The following is a 22,344-nucleotide window of genomic DNA, read 5'->3' on the forward strand; positions in this document are numbered from 1 at the left end:
AAAATTAACATCGGTATTGCGCAACAATCGGGGGATGGAGAACACCCCGAATATTGACGGGTAATTTGCACACTGCTTGGAAGGATCAAGACAGGCAAAACAGCCCAAATCCTGAACTAACCCTTCAAAAACAGCAGAAAGGTGTCACGGCTTGTTGGGTAGTGTTCCTTACCTTTTGTCTTGACCTCGTTGGCTGTGGAGTAGGCAGAGGACTCAGAAGACAATATAGTGCTCCCCCACCCAGACTGGAGGGAGCAGCCTTCCCCGGAGGCCGAGGGCCAGGGCTTTGGCAGGGAGTGGCAGGTAGCTGCTTCAGTTTTTGGAGCGCTACATTGGGTAGCAGAAGGTACTTGGTGACTCTGGTACTCTGCTGGTGCATATCCATTATGCGCTGTTGACTGCTTGGTGGGCCTTTTTGTTGTTGCCGTGTGCTTTTGGTTGTCGGGGTGGAAGGCACTGCTGGTCTCCATGTCCTCCTCTGGGGAGAGGGCCCTCTGGTGGTGACAGGTGAGAACACACAAGGTCATCCACAAGAAAGGACAGAGCAACAAGGAGAGGAAACAAGAAGAGGACAGACCAACAAGGAGCGGACACAAAGAGAGGAATCAAGGAGAAGGCAGACCAACAAGGGGAGGGAACAAGGAGAGGACAGACCAACTAGGAGAGGACACAAGGAGAGGAATCAAGGAGAAGGCAAACCAACAAGGGGAGGGAACAAGGAGAGGACAGACCAACAAGGAGAGGACACAAGGAGAGGAAACAAGGAGATGACAGACCAACAAGGAGAGGACACAACTAGAGGAGAGACCAACAAGGAGAGGAAAAAAGGAGAGGACATACCAACAAGGAGAGGACACAAGGAGAGGAGAGATCAACAAGGAGAGTACAGACCAACATGGGGAGGAGAAACCAACAAGGGTAGGACACAAGGAGAGCACAGACCGACATGGAGAGGACGCAAGGAGAGGACAGATCAACAAGGATAGGAGAGACTTACAAGGAGTCAGGAGAGACATCAGGAGAGACCAACAAGGAGAGGAATCAAAGTGTTTTTAAAAACTGCAGAGCAACCTTTTTTTCCGCCAAATCACACAAAACAGATATATTTGCAATTGATCAGCACACTCTTTGCTTCTCTCGGACAGCGAGATAACATGCAGACACGCATCGCTGCAGCTCGAACATAGCCCCACCTCTCGTCACTCAGTCACCAGTATGCCTATAAAGCAAATAGATTCACAGAGGACGCCGTCTCCATCGCATTTCACACAGCCATGTCCCACCTTGAGTACCCGAACACATATGTAAGGTTGCCCTTTGTGGACTTCAGCTCTGCCTTTAACACCATAGTCCCGCATTAACTGGTCCTCAAACTCATTCATCTTGGTCTCCCCACCTCACCCTGCTCATGGATGCTGGACTTTCTTTCAAACAGACCGCAGAATGTCAGAGTAGGGGATCTGACATCCTCAACTATTACCTTGAACACTGGTGCGCCCCAGGGGTGTTCTCAGCCCAGCCCTCTACACCCTCCTCACCCATGACTGCGTACCCATCCATTCATCAAACACCATAATCAAATTTGCTGATGACACCACTGTGGTGGGGCTCATTAATGACAATGAGTGCCATTATAGGCAGGGGGTCCAATACATGGCAGAGTCGTGTTTGGATAACAACCTGGGGCCTCATTACAGAAACTTCCTAACTCTGAAATCCTATCCTATCTTGAGATAGAAAGGCATTTAGGGGGTTTGGTATTACAGAAGGAGGTTTCCTTACTTAATTTAGGAATAAATCGTATATTATCGTACCAATTTAGCCATTACAGAACTATCCTAAGTTAGGAATTTCTTAAGTTAGGATCCCTAAGTTAGGTGGCCATACACTAGGGGTGTTACGGTACACTGAAGTCAGTTTGCGTCATACCTCGGTTCAGACATCACGGTTCGGTACGAGTTCTGTACAATGCAGGGAAAAGAAAAAACAAAAATGCAGAAAGCAATTCTTTTTTTATTGTCTCAGGTTGTACCACCTATGCCGCGTTTCCACTGCAGGGTGCGGTACGGTTCGGTTTGCCTCAGTCCGGTATAGCCCAGCTCAGTTCCGAGGTCGCGTTTCCACCGCCGACAGTACCCTTTATGGTAGGCCGGATGTCGATCACCGCGGCAGCTACGTAAACATCGTGACATCATAGCAGCGCGACACAGTGTAGCCTGCTCAATAAAAACAATGGAAAAGTTGAATGCGACACATTAAACCAAGAGCTACCATAGAAGTCGTCCAGCAACAGTTCCTGGCCTTTATGCTTTTCATATGGCACAGGGGATTACACTAAGGTTTCAAAAGCACTTACCCATCGGGCAAGTCAGGTTCAACTTGCCCGAATGTGATGTTCACTTGCCCAAATTAGAATCAGAATCGTGAACGGGCCTCTTTTTGACAGGCACCCGGCCTGGTTTTTGGGGGCTCAGAAAACTCATCCTAGCTCAGACTGAAGCTGAATGTTAGCTTCCACACATGTTGTTTAAAAAATAACAAACTTCTCTTTGTTTACTTATTTATCGAACGGCCACATCGTGCCATGAAGTGATTTCAGTCCACCGTTGCAACCTATTAAAGCTATCGCCAAGTTATATGTAGATCTGCATGATTTTATGCAAATGAACTTAACTAAATGTCAGAGGTATTAGCAAAGTTATGTCTTTTTTAACTTTCACGTTTCTTGTAGCTCTAACTGAATAATCACAATCGCGTTTCTAGTAGTGTTGTCAGTCACGATACTGGATTTTCTAACTTCGACACTATACCTGGAAAAAAAAAGAATAATAAAAAATATATATATATATTCTATACCATTTTTTTTACTTTTTTCAGTAAAGAACATACCCAAAGTAAATAGAGTATATCGCCACAACTGAAAGGGCGATAATGTCATCTTTGTGCCAAATGAAAGATTGTTGTGCAAGTGAAATATTCAATGGGGATAATACTTGGTTAAAGTGAATAAAGCCATGGAACACAGCATAAGTGGAAGATAACATTTCCACCTGAAATAATTATCATTTGGTCGTTATCAGTTGGGAGCGCTGTCTTACTATTAGACACAAATAAAGTTAGATATCTTACAATTTTGACACTTGACACCTCTATTTAAAGTTCAGGGCAAATATAATCGAATGCACCAAGCCAAACACTCGCAAATACACATATGGCCACTAGAGTGCGCTGAAGAATATGTTTTCTGATTGAAGGCAATTTACCTATTTCCTAAGAAACCTTCTCTTATTCATTGATTGAAAACACCATGTTTAGTTGCAAAATTTGTCCCAGACACTGGATTATCTGTTAATGATGGTTTTCGATCAGAATCAAATTTGTGGACAAAAATCACAAAGGTAAAACTTCATATTTGGTTTTTAAAAGAAAAGGGGACGTTTCGTCTTAAGTTCTTATTTGCGAGTTTTAGTCACAGAATGATATGGTTTGGACTGTTGGAGTAAGTGGAGGCTCAGGTTTCATGTAATATATAGTTTGTGAGGGTTCAATTTCGTGAAAAAGATCGCTATTGCTGTGCATGTGCAGTTATGAAACACAAAACCGTGTTCTTGCATATGACTTTCCTTGGTAATTTGCATAAATCCAAAGTACTTCCAAACCGCACTCCACCATCACTACTCTATTTTCCTTCTACCTAAACCGTTCGCGGAGGCGCTGCACTTGAGATGCTAGCTGTGTTGGCTAACCTTTAGCTAACACTTTTGAATCACTGCCAGAGACCGCACTGCGAGTAAGTGACAGAAGGCGGGGCTATATTCGCGCTGAAGCAATGCGTGTCTGTTAACTCGCTTTCCGAGAGGAGAAGACAGCGCGCTGATCAATTGCAAATAGTTCTATTTTGTGTTATTTTGCGGAACAAAAGGTTGTTCTGCAGTTTATAAAAATACTTGAATAAATAGCCTTTATATTAACATCCACCCAAAATTCACTTGCCCCTTCGGGCAACCAGAATTCAATCTCAACTTGCCCAAATATTACTTTTAGTTGCCCCGGGCAAGCGGGCAACCGTTAATGTCAAGGCCTGTGGCAGTTAATCAACTTCCGAATGCAAGCTACTGGAGGCTACTGTTTGTTTGTTTTTATCCACACGTCGCCCAGAAGTGACCATTCTGTCGACCAATCAACGGAGGGGGTGTGTAGCTCGAATTTTCCAGGACCCTTTCAGGCGTCTCAGTACCCCAACGGAGGAGTACTGAAGACGAGGGCAAAATGAGTACAGTCCGGGTCACGCCCATTTTTGGCGGTGGAAACGCAAACCGTACCGCACCTTTGCGAACCGAACCGTACCGCACCCTGCAGTGGAAACGTGGCACTAGTGTCATACAGTCTCTCCCCTGAGCTAGCAGCAACAGCCTGAACTGTGTAATCTAAGATTTAACAGTAAACAATAAGTACCCCACATTACCTCCAGACTCCATCCGTAACTTGTAAACAAAATAAGACAATCAGTTATAAAACTGAAATTCAGCATGTCTTATTTAGGCCTAAAAAAAAATGTGGTTTGGTTCCGGTTTCCGACCGACCCTGTCAATTTATGTGCGACCCAAATTATTTTATGAGCTTTAAAAAAAAAAATATATATATATATTTTTTTTTTTTTTTATGCAAACTATAATCACGTTTTGGTACAGCACCTCTTCATTCTGTACAAGGATGAGCGAATTTTCTCGTTTTTAAATGAAAACAACCTACCTATCATTCGCTGCCGCTGGAAAAAATAAAATAAATTCCCTACCTACCCATGACCTCAACTGACAACCAACAGGAACCAAACTTTTTTTTTTTTTAGGCCCTATGAAACTGCAAAGTACACAGAATTTGACCATTTCCACCGGAGGGTGCGGGTTGGTTCGGTGTGGCTTGGTGGAGTAGTGAAGGTGTGGGTCGGCGCAGCTCAGTTACGGCTCGCGTTTCCACTGCCCACAGTACCCTTATGGTGGGGGGGGGGGGGGGGGGGGGTTAAACCCATGGACCTATTAAAGGTTAAACCGGATCACGATAGCCGCGGCAGCTACGTTAGCATTGTGACTTCATAGCAGCCCGACATAGTGTAGCCTCCTAATAAATCCAAAAAGAACGCGCACAATGAGCAAAGATCAACCCTGTAGAACGTCCAAGAAGGACGGCCAACTTTTGTGTGACATTTCCATCAAAAAACTAAGCTTTCGCCGTTGTCCAGAAATACCTTGCGGAATCGCGGATAATGTCTTTGTTTATTATCCCCTGTTTATTATCCCCTGTCTTTTCTTGTTCTCAGTACCAATACCAGCCATGACCGTAGTACTGCTACTAGCTTGCCGTTATTAACAAAGATCTCTGTTAATGTAAAAATTAACTCGTACTATCAATCTCATGCACATTCTGAATGCAGAAGCAGACATAACCTGACGATTGCCAAACGAAACATCTGATTGACAGAACAGTTAGGATTACCTAAATTAAGAAAAGATAGGAGGCCAAAGATAAGATATGAAACGGCCAACAGGTTAGGGACTGCTTCTGTAATAGGAAGTTGGGATTTCTCCTATCTTTGAGTCCCTAACTTAAGTTAGGATAAGTTAGTATTTTTTCTGTAATGAAAACCACCAAAACAAACAAGATCATTGTGGACTTAGGAGGTCCAAGAGGATCACGCAGACCCCACTTACCATCAATGGGGAAGAAGTGGAGAGGGTGGACTGTTAAATTCCTAGGGACACACATCACCAAGGACCTAAAATGGGCTACTAACATCTCCAATCTTGTAAAGGGGGCCAAGAAGAGGCTCTTCTTACTACGGAAGCTCAAACAGGCTGGTTTATACACACATCTGCTCATAAACTTTAAAAGGAGCACAATTGAGAGCATCCTCTGCCAGGGCTGCAGTGTGTGGTATGCAGGCTACAAAGCAGACAGCATGAGAGACTTGGCCAGGGTGGTTAGGTCATCAAAAAAGATTAAGGATGCACCGATGTATCGGACGAACATCGGTAACGGCCGATATTCGCGTTGTTGACTGCCATCGGCCTATTGGAAAATAAGAGGACATTCAGCGATGGCAGTGGCCGATGTTTACATGTTTAATGCTTCCTCCGCCCCCTCTTGAAATGTCACTGGAACATGTCTTAGAAACTGCATATCGCTGATCTTTCTCCGAGATAGTGAAATACTCCCACACGGCCGAATTTTTATTTCGCTTTTATTTGTAAACAAACCACACGTGCGTGGGGGCGGCTTTTTTTTTTCTGTTGTATCATGCCGCAAGCGTCCTCGGTTGCTAAGCGATGTCAACGTCTTTGGCAGACTATTTTTCAGCTGATCAACACTTCGAATGCTGGTAACAAATAAATTGTAAAAAGACACTATTTTTTTTTTTGGCCAGTTTCCATATGCTAAAGACGTGTCTAGTTCACCGTCATGCAGGCTGTGTTCAGTCAAATAAATAGCAAGGCCTAAAAAAAAAAATTGGTTGGTTCCGGTTTCCGACCGACCCTGTCAATTTATGTGCGACCCAAATTATTTCATGAGCTTTAAAAAAAAGTTTATTTTTTTGATGCAAACTATAATTACGTTTTGGTACAGCATCTCTTCATTCTATACAAGGATGAGCGAATTTTCTCGCTTTTAAATTAAAACAACCTACCTATCTTTCGCTGCCTCTGGAAAAAATAAAATAAAAAAATAAAATGACCTCAACTGACAATCAACAGGAACCAAACGTCATTATTTTTTTAGGCCCAAACTGCTTTCGGCGCATGTAGGCCTATCTGCCTAAGCCCACGTTGAAATCATTTTGATGTTGAATGTTGATGGCGCAGTTGTTGAAATAAACAGATTGATTTCATACAAATCATAAAAGCCTCTCCCTGTGTCATCATGTGTGTGTGTATAAGAGGTGCGTGTCTGCGTGCGTGCGTGGGGGGTTAGGGTTAGTTTCCCTGGCACAAAAGGGGGAATAAATAAAAAAAAAACATCGGTATCGGCATCGGCTATCGGCCAAATTGTTATTTTAAACATCGTATCGGTATCCACCCAGAATTTCAGAATCGATGCATCCCTAAAAAAGCTCTGAGGAGCTGAGCTCCAAGACCTGGACTCCGTGTGTGGTGACCGCCTGAAAAGGAAGGCAAGGTCAATATCCACAGATAAAACACCAGGGATGCAAACACATGTATGACAAAAAAAGTGTGTTTAAAAATTTTTTATGGAGTAATATCCTATTAACATGAGAAGGCCTGTGCTATATGCTTCAATAAATAGGAAATGATATTTAGTAGAAGAAATTACCACGCATAGCAGGTCACGGGCAGTGATGGAAAGGTCCTCACGAAAAAAAGCATTCTAAGACAACTAGGGCTGCAACTAACGATTATTTTAATAATCAGTTAATCTGTCGATTATTTTTTCGATTAATCCATGAATCTGATAAAAAAAAGAAACATTTGGAATTGCCGCATCTTTATTCAAAAACTGAACATTACTTCAAATTCACAGTGCAGACTGAAGTGTAAAAACACCAGGTTATTGCTCCAACGTCCCGGAACTATTAAAAGTAATATTAAATAATAAAAAATTAAAAAAAACATAACTGGGATAACACAAAAAAAAACATACAATGTATGATATACTTTTATATGTATATAAGGGATGTCCATGGTTAACCGGTCAAACCTATTGATACCATTTGAGACTCCTTGAAATAGAACTTGTTATATTGCTTTAATTGCTGATAAGATGATGATAGTTCAAGATAGGACATTAAACAGGTCATAATTCTATCGTTACTATCTATTTTATATTACTGGGAAAACAAGTTTTCACCAAAATCTCAATTATTATTATTTTTTTTTCTGTTGCATTTGAACGCATCAATCATATTACTGAGCCGACCTGAACACATCACATTTGACACTGTTTGTGACAATTGGTCCGTTTTTTTTTTTTAAGCTAACTAGCTCTATATCCTGCCGATTTTAACATGGATTTAAAAACGGCATTACTATTTTTAACTGACGGGACTTTCTACACCGTCCGGTTGTGTGATTACTACCGCTGCTTTGAATGACTGTTGATGCACGCGGTGCCGACTCCGAGCCCGTCGGCACAACGTCTGCAGCAGCAGCAGCTGACAGAGTTTTCGGTTGGACTAGACGGATACTGAGTTGAAGGAGTTTTTTTAACCCAAAGACAGTGAAGGTACAACACTTTTATGTAGGCCTACAGTCCAGTTTTAAGATATGACCAAAATACAAGCTGTTGTCGATCACACTAAGGCCCCGTTTACACGAGGACGCTTGCGGGTGAAAACGACAAAATATTTCATCGGAAGTGCCTTTCGTTTAGACGGTGACGGCGTTTTTGGGGCATGAAAACGCATAAATCTGAAACCACCCTGCAGAGTGGAAAAGTTGAAAACCCATCGCCGTAGCGTTTCCGTCTAAACTGCCAAGACGCAAAACACTGCTCAGATCTGCTCACGTCGCGTACGCGTTTACGTCACATACATGTGCCAGTACAAGGAAATAAACAAACATGTCAGATTATTTCCATGCGTCGGACCTTCAAGCTGCTCTGGCAGCTCTAACAAGCATACAGGAGTATTTCCACGAAATGTACAGGATATTTACCGATAGTATTACTGAACAGAGAAGGATCTTTTTGTTATTTGCGGCACGGATAAGAGAAGGAAGATTCTACGCATGCGCTCAGACATGGCGGTGTTGTGTGATAGTCTATCACAGCACCACCTAGCAGCCTGGCATGCATACCCAATCGAATTCCACACACTTTTGCGTCACCGTATGCACGCAGATTTCCTCCCGAAAACGCTCGTCTAAACGCGGAATAAAAAGTGAAGACGCAACGTCTTCTGTTCAGACCGTCATCGTGTAAACGTAGCATAAAGCTCGCTGTGGGCGTGCATGAACCATGAACCAACCTGTCGGCAGCTGGCTGTAAACAGTGCTGCGCCTATGAGTAACTTATTAATCGCGCGACACAACGAATCGACGACCAAATTCGTTGCCAACGCATTTAGTAATCGATTTTTATCGATTTGTTGTTGCAGCCCTAAAGACAACTCATATCAGCGTGACAGCGATAAGGTCTTTAATTGGTCAGCATGAAGGCAGATTTGTATTACTCTGTAAAGTGCTGTACGTAGACACGGAGAGCCCTCTCCGTAGCGCTACGTGCGCATCCAATATCTTTTAACCATCCGTCGATGGAACAGAGATGGACGGAGATAAGATTTAAAAAGGTTTAAAACTTTAATTAGAACACTTTTTACATGGTTAGTAGCAGTGTGGCAAATTACTTTAAAAAAAAAGCAATTAGTTAGTTATTAGTTACTTCTCCCAAAAAGTAACTAACTAGTTACTCAGTTATAAATTATAAAAGTAGGCCAAAGTATACTACTCCAACTCCGTTACTACAGAGACCCCTCGAGCCATCGAAATTCTCCGTCAGGATGTTGGATACGCATTGCAATTCGCCGCCTGATCGATCTTACATAATGATTACTAACCATGTCAATAGTGTTGTAAATAAACTTCAAAAGCTTTTCAAATCTTATTTGGTGTTTTATTGGTCCTTAAGGTACAAAGTAAATAAGGTTTAAAGTCAAACCGGGAAGCGAAATTGCGAATCCTACTATGTCCACGCCAATAACCTGAAAAGACACGCCAGCCTCAATTACTGATTGGTCCGTCACACACATCACCCCCATCTTTGATTCTACCTTCTATGGATTCGACTACCGCACTTTTACTGGCTTGATATTAGATGCTATGGTTAGGGTTAGGGGTAGGGTTGGGTATCGTTTGGGTTTTATCCTATACCGGTGCCTACTCTGTACTTTTCAAACGGTTCCGGTGCTAAAACGGTTCTCGAACCGGCACTTAAAAAAACGAAACCGCACACACTTGCATACATGCACGACTTGTTATGGGTTTCACATTAAGCAGAAAGTCAGCGGACACTGAGTTGAATGGCAACGATGTTTGCTAGCCTACTTGATATGCAAGATTTACGGTTGGCATTAAATTACTTATATTAATTATTTCTAATAATTAATATAAGTAATTTAATTTATAACAACAATTATTATATTACTGATAAATATCTGTAAAAAAAATAATTACTAATAATATTAATTACTCGCTGAAACCAGGCAAGCACGCATCATGGCGCAACATTACTGCCAAAGTCATATTAAGTAATATAACTCGGGTGCGCAAGGCAGCCACAGGAGGAGACGCCAACATTGTTTTCAACCACTCGGTACCGCGCTGTATTAATTCCCAAGTTTTGAAAAGAAAAAGTATTTGAAGCGAATAACGACTCTGTTTTTGATTTGTTTATTTGGTTTTGAACAGAAAGTTTTGGATGCATGCATCGGCTTTGAGTTTGTTTGTTTGTTACTTTAAAATTACATTCACACCCACACACACTTTTCATTCACATTCACCCACTACAACCTGACGATCTTCAATCAAAACAACATCAAGTAAGCGATGCCGCAGCGCGTTGACAAGTCCGTCCCGAGTCTCTAGGCGCCCATAGGCTTTATGGTTTATACGTTTGAAACCCGTGACACACTCTTTTACCAGTTGGCCTGAAATACCACGCCTCGCAGTCATGGACCTATAAAGAAAGTCGTAGTCGTACCATGCGTGTTTAGCGCAACATTGAAAAGGGTCCCGTCTGAAACAGTGTCGCGCAGCGCTGCGTTCCGAACGTTGTGTAATCAAACACACCGGTATGGCGGTATATAAAAAAATCATATCCTAACGAAAATACACACCGTTATTCAGTGTGAACCGGTATAGCGCCCAGCACTAACGCAAGTTGACGCCGCAACACCATGGGGGCGGGGCAGGGGGCGTTAAAAAACGCCAGGCACCGTTATGAGGAACCGAAATGTGCGTTCTTATTCGATCTCGTTACAACCGTTTACGTCGGAACCGGTTCCCTACTGGAACCGAGTTTCGGTGCTCAACCCTAGTTAGGGGTGAGGGGTTAGGTTTATTTTGTGACGCTCTCGAATGCTCACAGCGAGGGTACCGTAGAGGTCTAAAGCGTCCAGTTGAGTTGCATGTATCCCGGCCAATCACAGACAGAGTATGGTGGGTCTTCGCGTGACCATAGTAGGATTCGTAAATTGTCGGTGCTGTTAGAGGAGCATTTATAATTGTTTACTACTTTAACGGCACCAACAATCCAAAACCCAAGTGGAATCTAGATGGAAAAAGTGTGTGGTGCAAAACGTGAGCAGCTTTTACTTCTTCACCACCTACAGAGTTTGTTATGTACGATCATTCAAAAACCCCATGGTATTTCCCATAGACATTTGATCGATGGAACCAAGAGCCTCGGAGGCGGGACTCATTCTTCAGAGGTCTATACGCAACCGGAAAAAGTGATTTGGGAAAAAAAAAATGTGTTGGACCAATCACAGCCCTTTCCGTCTCCGCCGTCTTCGTTGCGTCGAGGGATAGTTAAAAAATATGGGATACACACGTAGATCTACGGAGAGATCTACGGAGAGGGTCTCAGATGACGGAGAGGGCTCTCCGTGTCTACGTAGGCTACAGCACTTTACGGAGTAGTATAAACCAGACTTAACTAGTTACTGTGGAAAGTGACTATTGTGTTACTTCAAGTACATTGTGATCAAATGATCAAATAATTTGGACCCCCACTCCACCCCTCTTTAATGGAACTCAAAATACATGTCAATGTTCATGCACGGAAGCATGCAATGTTGAAAGATGTTTGAATTACTTGACACCGACGTGGAGAGGCACTTTGTCCAGCGCATAATGTGCATTTCACGATTTCACCCTTTCATTTAATTGCTTTGAGGGAAAAGTAATTCAATCCACTTCCATTTAAAGAAGGCTGTTTTTGGATTACTTGGGCTCGCCATTCCTGTTTCTTGTTGACTCACTTGTGTCGTTGTGTGTCCGTGCTTAAGTTTCGACTTTGTGTAAACACCCGCCCAACTCTACCTCTGATTGGCTCACCGTGACATAATACTCTACCTCAGCCAATTGTTATCACTAATGCGATTGTCTCGTGCCGACTAACCAAGGATGAACAGTAAAGAGAGAGAGCGAAATCTAGTTGGTCTGATGAAAAAACAGCTTCAATTGTAGTAACGCGCCGACTTTTTTGGAAGTAACGGTAACGGTGTTATAAGGATTGGAAGAGTACTCAATTAGATTACTCGCGCACCGATCGCCCGTCATTTGCATGCCTGAAACACACCCTGGACACACAGCTTTTTCCCAAGAGCTTTGGCCTCCATCACACCCTAAACCCCCGCCCCTCCCAAACCCTCCCCCCTCCCCCAATTGTTTTCACCATTTCTGTCATTTTGACTTTGTCTTTGTATCATTTTCTTATTTGGGGACAGAGACGCATTCGGAAGTGCATTTTCAGAAGTGCTGGCTACAATGAGGAAGCACTCTTTTTTCTCTCTTTAGTGCCGGTAATGAAAGGTTCTGAAAGACGGCATACCCATGTAGCTAATTACTAAGGAATAAAATGTATACAAAATCTGTCTGGCACGTTTTATGAAGAAAACGTTTCCAAAAAAGCATCGGACATATGACCCAGTTCTGCTCCATGTATCCAATGTTGACAACGTGACATGACATGGCTAAGCTAACAACATAAACAAGAAGGGCTAGGAATGGAAATTAACTGCACGTTTAAGTTCAGAAGGGCCGAACGTGTGGCTACACACTCGTCAAGATTGAAAAAGAAAAAAATATTTGTTGCACAGAACGCTGTATCACATCATGGGCTGGCTGTTCTCAATTCACAACACGCATTTCATCCAATCTAGCCTACATCAGGCATTCTAACCAAAACTCATGCACTCCCCCCCCCCACAATTATTCCAGAATTCAAGTGAAGCAAGAATGACCAAAAGTCACTTTGTGTCAAGAGACTGACTCCACCGACTATCAATTACAAGTTAAAACAGCCGACCACTTGAAAAAAAAAAAAAATAACTTCACATGGTGTGTCTTTTTACAATTTATTTGTTACCAGCATTCATAGTGTTGATCAGAAGAGAAATAGTCTGCCAAAGACGTTGACGTCGCCTAGCAACTGAAGACGCTGGGGTTGAAAATTTACCGGACTACTTGAGGAGTGATACCAAAGACGTCATTAGAGGCAAAAAGTTCTTTGTTTTCCTTGACAGCAGTCAATTATACTTAGCAACGGTGAATTATCAAATATAACACACCGCCGGAAGTTGTGAAGAGCCCATACAAGTAAACTGAGAATTCCACGGCATTGAGAAGACCCGTGTAATAATCCATAATAATTAAACTACCCGGTAGGTTATTATTTTTTACAGGTGGTGGGTACAAAATTAATCTTGACGAAATCTGGTGGGGACGCGTCCCCAGCGTCCCCGACGCCTATGTATTTGTCATCGTCTTATTTTGGCACACAAGGAGAGGACAGACCAACAAGGAGAGGACAGACCAACCAGGAGAGGACCAAAGGAGAGGACAGACCAACAACGAGAGGACACAAGGAGAGGACAGACCAACAAGGAGACCAACAAGGAGAGAAATCAAGGCGGGGACAGACCAAAAACTTATTGTGTAGGTATACTATGGTAGTCTATAAATTAATGTAGGTATTTAGCATGGTGTATAATGGTACATTGAGTGGCACAAAGTAGACTACATAAACTTCCAGCCTCAGCATGGGGTTAGGATATATATGACAGTCCCTCCAGAAAAACGCGATTATGCGATCGCATAATTCAACGCATAATCAGCCTAAGTCTGCATATTCATGCAGGGGGCGGCATTTTTTCAAATATGCCACACTTTTACCGCATAAATGGCCAATTTCCACGAAAAAAGCAGCGATTTCCCCCTGTTGCCATGGGAACGTTATGGAGTGACGTAATTACGCAACGTGAACATCATCGCAAACCCCGCGACGAAGGCAAGATGAAGCGGTCTCATTTGCCAACAAAGATAAGTGCAAAAGACCGTGCAAAGCAGTTTGCAAAGCATGTTGGACCACAGGCGGAAGTCAACGGAAGTCAGGCGGAAAATATTCCCAGCACTTTCTGTGATGTAGTATGCTTGTTTATCATAGAAAGTAATAAGAAATGACTCTTTACATTAAGGTAGTGAGTGAGTTCCCGCAATTTCATCGCATAAAATTGCATAAATATGCTGAATATTTCATCGCATTTTTTAAGAAAACGTGCCGCATAATCAAGGATTTTTGGCCGCATGAATCACAAACAAACGCTGCATTTTTCTGGAGGGACTGATATGAGGTTGCTAAATGAGTACGATAAGTATATAAAGAGACAGAACATTATTCTAACTAGGACAAAAGACCCAGGGCCCAGTCAGGTGACCACTACACCTGATTTTCTCAGTTCCCTGGGGCTTTGTGACCCTAGGCAGTACTAAATGGGGGGTCTCTTCCTGGCATTGGGACATAGTGGCAGGGGCCTGTGGAGTATTATGGCGCGTTTCCACTGCAGGGTGCGGTACGGTTCACAAAGGTGCGGTACGGATTGCGTTTCCACTGCCAAAAGTGGGCGTGACTCGGACTGAGCCGTAGTCGTTTTTCCCTCGTCTTCAGTACTCATCCGTTGGGGTACTGAGACTCCTGAAAGGGTGCCGGAAAATTCGAGCTACACACCCCTTCCGTTGATTGGTCGACAGAATCGTCACTTCCGGGCGAAGTGAGGACAGTAGCCTCGAGGTATTATTCTTTACAATGAAGATGTTGCGTAAAACGCGACATGTAAAACGCGACAAAAACATAAAACTTTTCCGATGTTTACGTAGCTGCCGCGGCGATCATCATCCGGCCTACCATTTGGGTACTGTCGGCAGTGAAAACGCGACCTCAGAACTGAGCTGGGGGGTATACCACAAACCTCGCTGAACATACCTAGGCTTTCTTGGGAAAACCTGGCTCGACAGAGCCGCAACTCACAATCAGAGTTAAATGGTACCACGAAGCTCACTTTAGATTCAATTAGATGAACCAGGTTTTCCGCTCTAGGTTCAGTGCGCGTTCACTTGAAAGGGGCGTTTTTTGCGTCATTTTTCTCACCTTTTCGATAGATCAAGCAGTTTATATGCGTATAAGTGAAAAGATTCTGCATATTGTCTATAAAATAACTATGCCAAATGCAGAATTGTTCGCCATTAATCCAAATAGAATGATGATGATTTAAAAATGCATAAGCAAAGTCTGGCCTGCCTTATTCTATCATTTAGGGAATTCACTTTAAATACACCCTATGTAAGAAATGTATCGCATGTTTTCAACCGCTGAGAGGTAGCGGCTGTAGCATAGTGGATTAGTATAAGACCCGAACGCCAGCGACCGGGGTTCAAATTCGCCGGTCTATCATCATGCATTTTACCCCCATAGATGTGGTGCCAGCAAGGCCTTGAAAATATGGGTTCAAGTTCGAAATAAGCACAAAAATATAATTCCATAAGCTTTAGTGAATAAGTATTCCATATGCATGAGAACTGGGACTTTTTAAGCTTCACTTAAATTCGCGTCACTTGGGAGTCGCGCAGAAATTCAAGACTGACGCGCTACCTCCACTCTATCACTCTGTCACGGAGACACAATGCGCAACAGTAAGCATTGTCTACATAAGGTCCAAAAGGACGATCAAATAACGAACACCCTCTGATGAGAATCTGTATCTCTCATGAAGAACCCAGGGCTCCAGAGTGCGCCTAATTTGGACACACATGTGCCTAGAATTCGGGGTAGTGCGACCAAATATTTTATTTGGGCGCCCAAATATTTTATTTGGGCGCACCGGTGCGACTGAAAATGTATCTGGTATAATTTTTATATATTTTTTTTTACAGAGCAGTCTATTCATAATATTGTAATGACCACGGAAGAGGCAGTGAATGAAGTATTGATTAGACAGCGATTTATTAGATACCTAATAAACCGTTGGAACACGCAAGACCGGTAACCATAGCAACGCCGGTAAACAAACCCGCAAAGCCCAATCCAGGGGCCTGTACTACGAAGCTCGATTAGAAGGTTAGCGAGGTATGTTGAGCTGAAAGCCTGGGTTAGCTGTACCACGAAAGTCGATCTCTTTAAGCGTCGCTGGATCACCATTGTGACTTACGCTCGCAACCAAACCTGGTCGGGAGCAGCTTTTCAGCTTATGCTGCGTTTTAATATCCATCCGTCTCGGAGGTCCGAGGACGTTGCCTAGCGACACGCACAAACACGCCCCTTTTCCTCGGACGTCGAACTCGCCATCTCGGTTGAACTCAGTGGTGACCGAGCAAAATTGCGAGACAGAATTCAAGATGGCTGCGCCCATTGTGACTTGAAGTATGAACTGTTTTCATTGTGCTTGGACCACTTTGGTGGTTTAAATGGCAATTTCAATCACTCGAATTACTGCAATACCTTACTGCGTCCGTATCTCTGCCTATGGCCTATAGCCTACTTATTTTGGAGCGCCTGGTCCTCTGCCAATGCTACCGCGACAACAGCTTTCCGGGTGGCCTCTAGGGCTGGGATAAACGATTATTTTTTAAACGATTAATCTAGTGATTATTTTTTAGATGCATCGATTCATCTAACGATTCATTTTTTGAGTCCGATTCGATTTCGATTCGATTCGATTCTCGATTATCTCCCCATTAATTGACTAATAGCAATTTATACATGTTGATTTACATATCTGAATGAAAACAATATGAATTCCTTAACATTTCAATACATGTTTATTGCCTTTAAATTCCAAAATAAAAGTGCAAAGTAATGCATTCTTAGAATTCAACGGTGCTCGGTCATCTGCAGCTGCTACCGGGTGGCGCCTCTTCAGGTGCTGGTGAATTGCCATGGTGCTAGAATGGAAAGTCATCTCCATTTTGCAAAGACGACATATCACGGAATCGTTTCCTTTCACATTAAAGAATTCCCATACTTTAGAGGAACGAGTGGGTGGCGCCTTGCACTTATGAAAGTCTGAGGAGCCACTTTTTTTTTCTTTTTCTTTTTTTTTCTTTTTTTTTTTAATCGACGCGCATTTTTCGCGTTGACGTAATTTATGCGTCGACGTCATAGATAACGTCGACGCGTCGTCTCAGCCCTAGTGCCGTCCATGTTTTCCTCCAACGACCGAGCGAAATAATAAAACGCTTGAAGTGTGGGCGTGGCGTCAGATCCGAGATCCGAGTCGGTTCGCAGAGAATACTCGAACGCAGCATTAGTCTACCCGGAGATCGGCTACTTATATCGGCGTGCGCAGCTTTCTAGCCCCTCCTCCGATAATGGCGTCACCATTTGTGGGTGTTCCCCTGGACCACGGCGCACTTATCGTACAGGCGTCTCTCCGGAGACAGAGGGTTTTTCGGGACAGAACCGATCCCTTGGCATTGTCTGACGATATTCTCTATGAGAGATACAGATTCTCATCAGAGGGTATTCGTTATTTGATCTTCCTTGTTGGACCGTATGTCAAGTCAATGCTACACAAAGAAGCAGTGCACTTACTAGCCGCGTTTACATGGACACATCTGATCTGCATAGATTTCTATGCGGAATAGAAGATAATCATATAGCCTACGCCTCATTCGGAATACAATTATCTGTTCGGCATAGAATTCTATGCCGAATAGAAGAGGTGGTGTAGTCTGTTTTAATCGACACGTATACACTTATTCCGAACAGATTGGGGTTTAACTTAGAGCAGCTGCAGTAGTTCGCAATTGGTCCACTGAGCTCCGTTGGTACTTTTATGCACACCGAACTTGACCGCTGTCAAGGAAAGTGGATTTATTGCCTGATTCACGTCTTTGTTCGCAAGTAGTCCGGTAAACGTGTCCGGTTGCGAAGCGATGGGACATGGGTGTTTATTAATGACGTGTTCGCGTATCGTAGTGTCCGCACGCGTCCGAGATAACTGTAAATGAGTAGGCTACTACTAGTACATTTGCAGGCTGAACGTTAAAATACTTCTTAACTTAGAGAGACCACTCTCTCCCACCAGTCTCCCACCACTCTCTCCCCCCCCCTCAACAACTCAGCGGCAGGCACGGTCCAACGCCCCCCCCCCCTCTCAACAACTCATAACTTGGGTGCACCATAAATACGTGCTGGTGCACCCAAATGAAAAATGTAGGCGCACCAGTGCACCCAAGGAAAAAGTTAGTCTGGAGCCCTGAAAGAACCCCAATTTCGTTGTTTGCACAATGACAATAAAGTCTGAAATCTGAATATCGTCAGACAATGCCAAGGGATCGGTTCTGTCCCGTAAAACCCTCTGTCTCCGGAGAGACGCCTGTGCGAGAAGTGCGCCGAGGTCCACGGGAACACCCACAAATGGTGACGCCATTGTCAGAGGAGGGGCTAGGAAGCTGCGCACGCCGATTTAAGTAGCCGATCTCCGGCTAGACTAAGCCGAAAAACTGCTCCCGACCAGTTTTGTTGCGAGCATAAGTCACCATAGTGATACAGCGACGCTAAAAGAGATCGACTTTCGTGGTACAACTAACCCAGGCTTTGAGCTCAAAATACCTCGCTAACCCCTCTAAGCGAGCTTCGTGGTACAGGCCCCTGGGCTATACCGCCCCCCCCCCCTACCGGACTGAGGCGAACCGAACCGTACCGCACCCTGCAGTGGAAACGCGGCATTATTGTTAATCCTGTCCCCACTGGGCCCGTTTTTACTCCCAGAATGCATGAGTGACAACTTCCTGGGACAGTGTGTTGGGGGAGGCACCTTAGCAGCAGTGGTCATGGTGGTAGGGGAGTCTGGCTTTGAGGGGGTCCGCAGCCTCCCACTGCCCCAGGGAGAAGACTGGTTGGTGGGCATGATGCGTCTAGGGGCTGTTCTTAATGACCTGGGGATCTGAAGAGGGACAAGTGAGAGAGCAGGCCAATGTCTTTGCAGTAGGATATACGAAGGGCTTCTCCCAGAAATCAATCCATCTCACCTGCGCACTCCACCGTCAAGAGATTGGTTGTCAGCGATCCGATGGTCAGCGATTGCACGGTCAGTGAGGGGGTCCCCGGTGTGGTCAGCTCCGGATATCTAGCGCTAAACATACGCTGTAGCTTCTTCCTGCAACTCTGGAAGTATCCCACAGCATGCTGCTAGCAGTAGTTAGCTGCTAGCGGCAGCTAGGAGGCGACGGCTCGCAGGACTGCTAGTTTCAGTGGCTAAACTATGGTCTGTAGATAGAGATTGCAGATGGGCTGGCTTGGGTAGGGGCTCTCGTCATTGGATGCGCCGGGGGCCCGGGTTCTGGAGTCTAGGGGGGTTGAACACAGGACCACCCGTAGGGAGACCCAGTGATGTGCAGTGGCTCAGAAGCTCCACAGTACGCAACCGGAGAGCCGACCGGAATCTTCTGAGCTGCCAGCCTCATCAGATACCCACCAATGGGCTGTCAGATATTGTTCGCTGGCCTGTCAGGTAAACCAGATTTACATTTAAATTACTTTGATCCATGGTCGATCAATTTGAGCAATTGGTTTACATTACATACATTAATTTACAAACATATGAAACACTAAAGTATGTCAAGGTAATAACAATGTACAAACCGCAATCAGTAGGGAGTGTATTGGTGTGGGTGCTCTGACGGGATAAAGGGTCTGGACGGAGGGTATGATGAGCTATGATATCAGAGATGAAAGGTTATCCTCAACTCCTCGGTGTCCATGACAACAAACAGATTAACGAATCTTCCAGAATCTCAACACAGCGCAATAGTCACTTCTTTAGTCAGAGTCCTTCATATATCCCTCAATGTTGCATCGTTACACCAGGTACATTCTTTTAAAACACAAAGCTAGATGTCCAAGACCATAGTTTACCCCACTGGGACATGCTACATGCTAAGCTACCCACGCCGCTCCACACTAGCAGTGTAGCTAGTGTTAGCTCCACTTCAACACACCGACACTCAATAACACCACAACACAGCAGAGCCCGCCGTGTGTGCGTATGTGTGCGTGTGTGCGTGTGTGCGTGTTTGTTTGTGTGAGTGTTTTACCTGTCAGGACGAGGCTTCCCGTTGAATTAAGAGGAGGACCGCAGCACCACGAGCTCACCGACGGAACTGACACACGCTGCACGAGCTGCAGAGGGCTCCGACCCCCTAGCAACCAACAGCCTGGTAACGGCGGGTACAAGCTTTGTATCCTAGCAACTACCGACCCCCACCACCAGCGGTACACACGAGCGTCGATGCACTAACGACCACTACAACAGCCTCCTGAATAAAAACAGCCCTTACTCTGTTGACCGACAAAACACAAGGCCAGTGTCGGTTCTAGACACATTTTAATAGGGGGGCCAAGGAGGGACCAGTGTTCAACCAGAGGGGCTCAAAAAAAGCCAAAAATATATATTTAAGATTATAAACTTTATTTTACTTTAAAATCAAACATTTAATTTGAATAAGAGTTTATAACTTCAACAGTCAGTATTTTTCTTTCAAACTATCTTAAATTAATGGAGCTCATGCCCTAAAATCCTAAATCATCAAAATCATATAATCATTTGTTTTGTACAAGCGTGCAAGAAAGGTAGGGCCATAAAAAATGACAAATAAAAAATACAGTAAAGGGTACAAGATACAACGTGTCAATGTGAAAAAAAACTCCAGGGTACACCGAAGTGCAAAACAATGTGCCATTTCCCATTTATTTTATCAGTTTCAGTGTGGAGAAACTGTGTTCCCAAGAAGCTGAGCTTACAGGAAGGGTTACAGCAATCTTGCACAGTCTAAAGAGCTCAAAGGAAACTTCCCTGTTCTACAGTTCTTCCCTCATTTAATGATAGCTGCTATTAGAAGAAAAAAAACTAGTAGGCAGATAGCCTACTACTCTGTACTCAAATGTATATTTGTAATCCCAATGCAGCAGCCAAAACGGATGAAAATACGTGTTTAACATCACAACATTGTGTAGCCTAGACCTAGCAAGGACACTGATATTTGGATACTCGCTTCTGCTTCGATGAGTTTGCATAGATATGATTACGTTTCTAAATATATCGAGACCAGACATTTACAAACTTAATTTCATCATCAGTGTGAGGAACTACAGTAACCCGGTTATGTGCAAGAACAAAAATTCACTTACGAAATTAAATCGTTTTGTTTAGCTTTGACTCTTGCAACAGGGGAAATCATGGCTCCTTCCTCCAAGAGTAGTTGCTGAGCTCTCATTTACCGAGCGAGCAGCAGCAGCACGTTGTTTGGGTGCGCCGCTGTAATTTACCGGTGTAGAATGATGCATCGCATTAGTTCCGTAAAATTAGTAAAATCATAATTGTTTTATTGGTCAGCATGGGGGGGCCACAGGGGGGACCAGGGACATGTCTACAGGGGCACTGGCCCCTGTAGGCCCCCATGTAGAACCGCCATTGCACAAGGCTGTTCAACTTTGCTCAATTATATATTATTATTACTAATACTTCTTATTATTATATATACATTTAGAATGACTTTCAGATCAAACGCATTGAATATTAAAATATATTTAATATTTCATCCACCAATCTGGAGTCTGCTGTTGTGTCAGGCCGTCAGTTTCCAGCGAAAACATTCTGCTGTAGTCAAGGGAGGGGTCGGGAAATGTTAACACAGTGTCCTGGCTCTTAACAAATACAACCTGACACCCTATAGGACACCAGATACCTCTCTCACACACACACACACACACACACACACATTCTTTACTTAGTTTTCCTTTATTTCTCGTGTTACTTTTTCTAAGTTAATTACCGAGCCACTCGGTGTCCATGTATTGATGAATTATCCATGTTTACAAACTAGCAGGATTCACGGACAGCTAATATGTTAATACAATGACATATTGATACACTTCTACCTCTCTCTCTTCTTGTGTGTGTGTGTGTGTGTGTGTGTGTGTGTGTGTGTGTGTGTGTGTGTGTGTGTGTGTGTGTGTGTGTGTGTGTGTGTGTGTGTGTGTGTGTGTGTGTGTGTGTGTGTGTGTGTCCCAGCGTCCTTAACAGATTAACTTCACTAAGGCCACATTTATACGTAGCAGGGTATTTATAGAAACGAATATCCCCCCCCCCCCCCCCCCCCCCCCCCTATGCCAAAACCTATGGGTGGAAGTGTAGGGAGAAGGATAAAGCCAGGCAAGCCAATCAGAATCAACAACAACGATGGCCGTTTCTCAGGCCCTGGCTGTTTCCCAAAGTGAAGGCTGCAGCCTTGCTAGGACGCGTCCTTGCTAGTCGCGTCCTATGGAGATGAGACTAGT

At 43.9% G+C, this 22,344-nt stretch overlaps 1 protein-coding gene across 6 annotated transcripts in view; it reads right to left on the reverse strand.

Moving 5' to 3' along the window:
• ttll4 (tubulin tyrosine ligase-like family, member 4) overlaps window positions 1–20,349 on the reverse strand; it is a 91,274-nt gene extending 70,925 nt beyond the window's left edge. Inside the window, exons 1-5 of one of the 6 annotated variants that reach the window (XM_060074672.1) lie at window positions 20,103–20,349; window positions 19,651–19,722; window positions 19,038–19,512; window positions 18,824–18,952; window positions 173–494 (exon numbers count right to left, since the gene is read on the reverse strand). In XM_060074672.1, coding sequence (XP_059930655.1) covers window positions 173–494; window positions 18,824–18,916 — 415 coding nt within the window. In that variant the 5' untranslated portion in view covers window positions 18,917–18,952; window positions 19,038–19,512; window positions 19,651–19,722; window positions 20,103–20,349. The remainder of the gene's footprint in view (window positions 1–172; window positions 495–18,823; window positions 18,953–19,037; window positions 19,513–19,650; window positions 19,723–20,102) is intronic. The other 5 variants (XM_060074668.1, XM_060074667.1, XM_060074671.1 and 2 more) reach the window with 5 other exon arrangements.
• Window positions 20,350–22,344: the final 1,995 nt, after the last annotated feature.

Source organism: Gadus macrocephalus, chromosome 16 (assembly GCF_031168955.1).
Source record: "Gadus macrocephalus chromosome 16, ASM3116895v1".
Classification (NCBI taxonomy): Eukaryota; Metazoa; Chordata; class Actinopteri; order Gadiformes; family Gadidae; genus Gadus; species Gadus macrocephalus.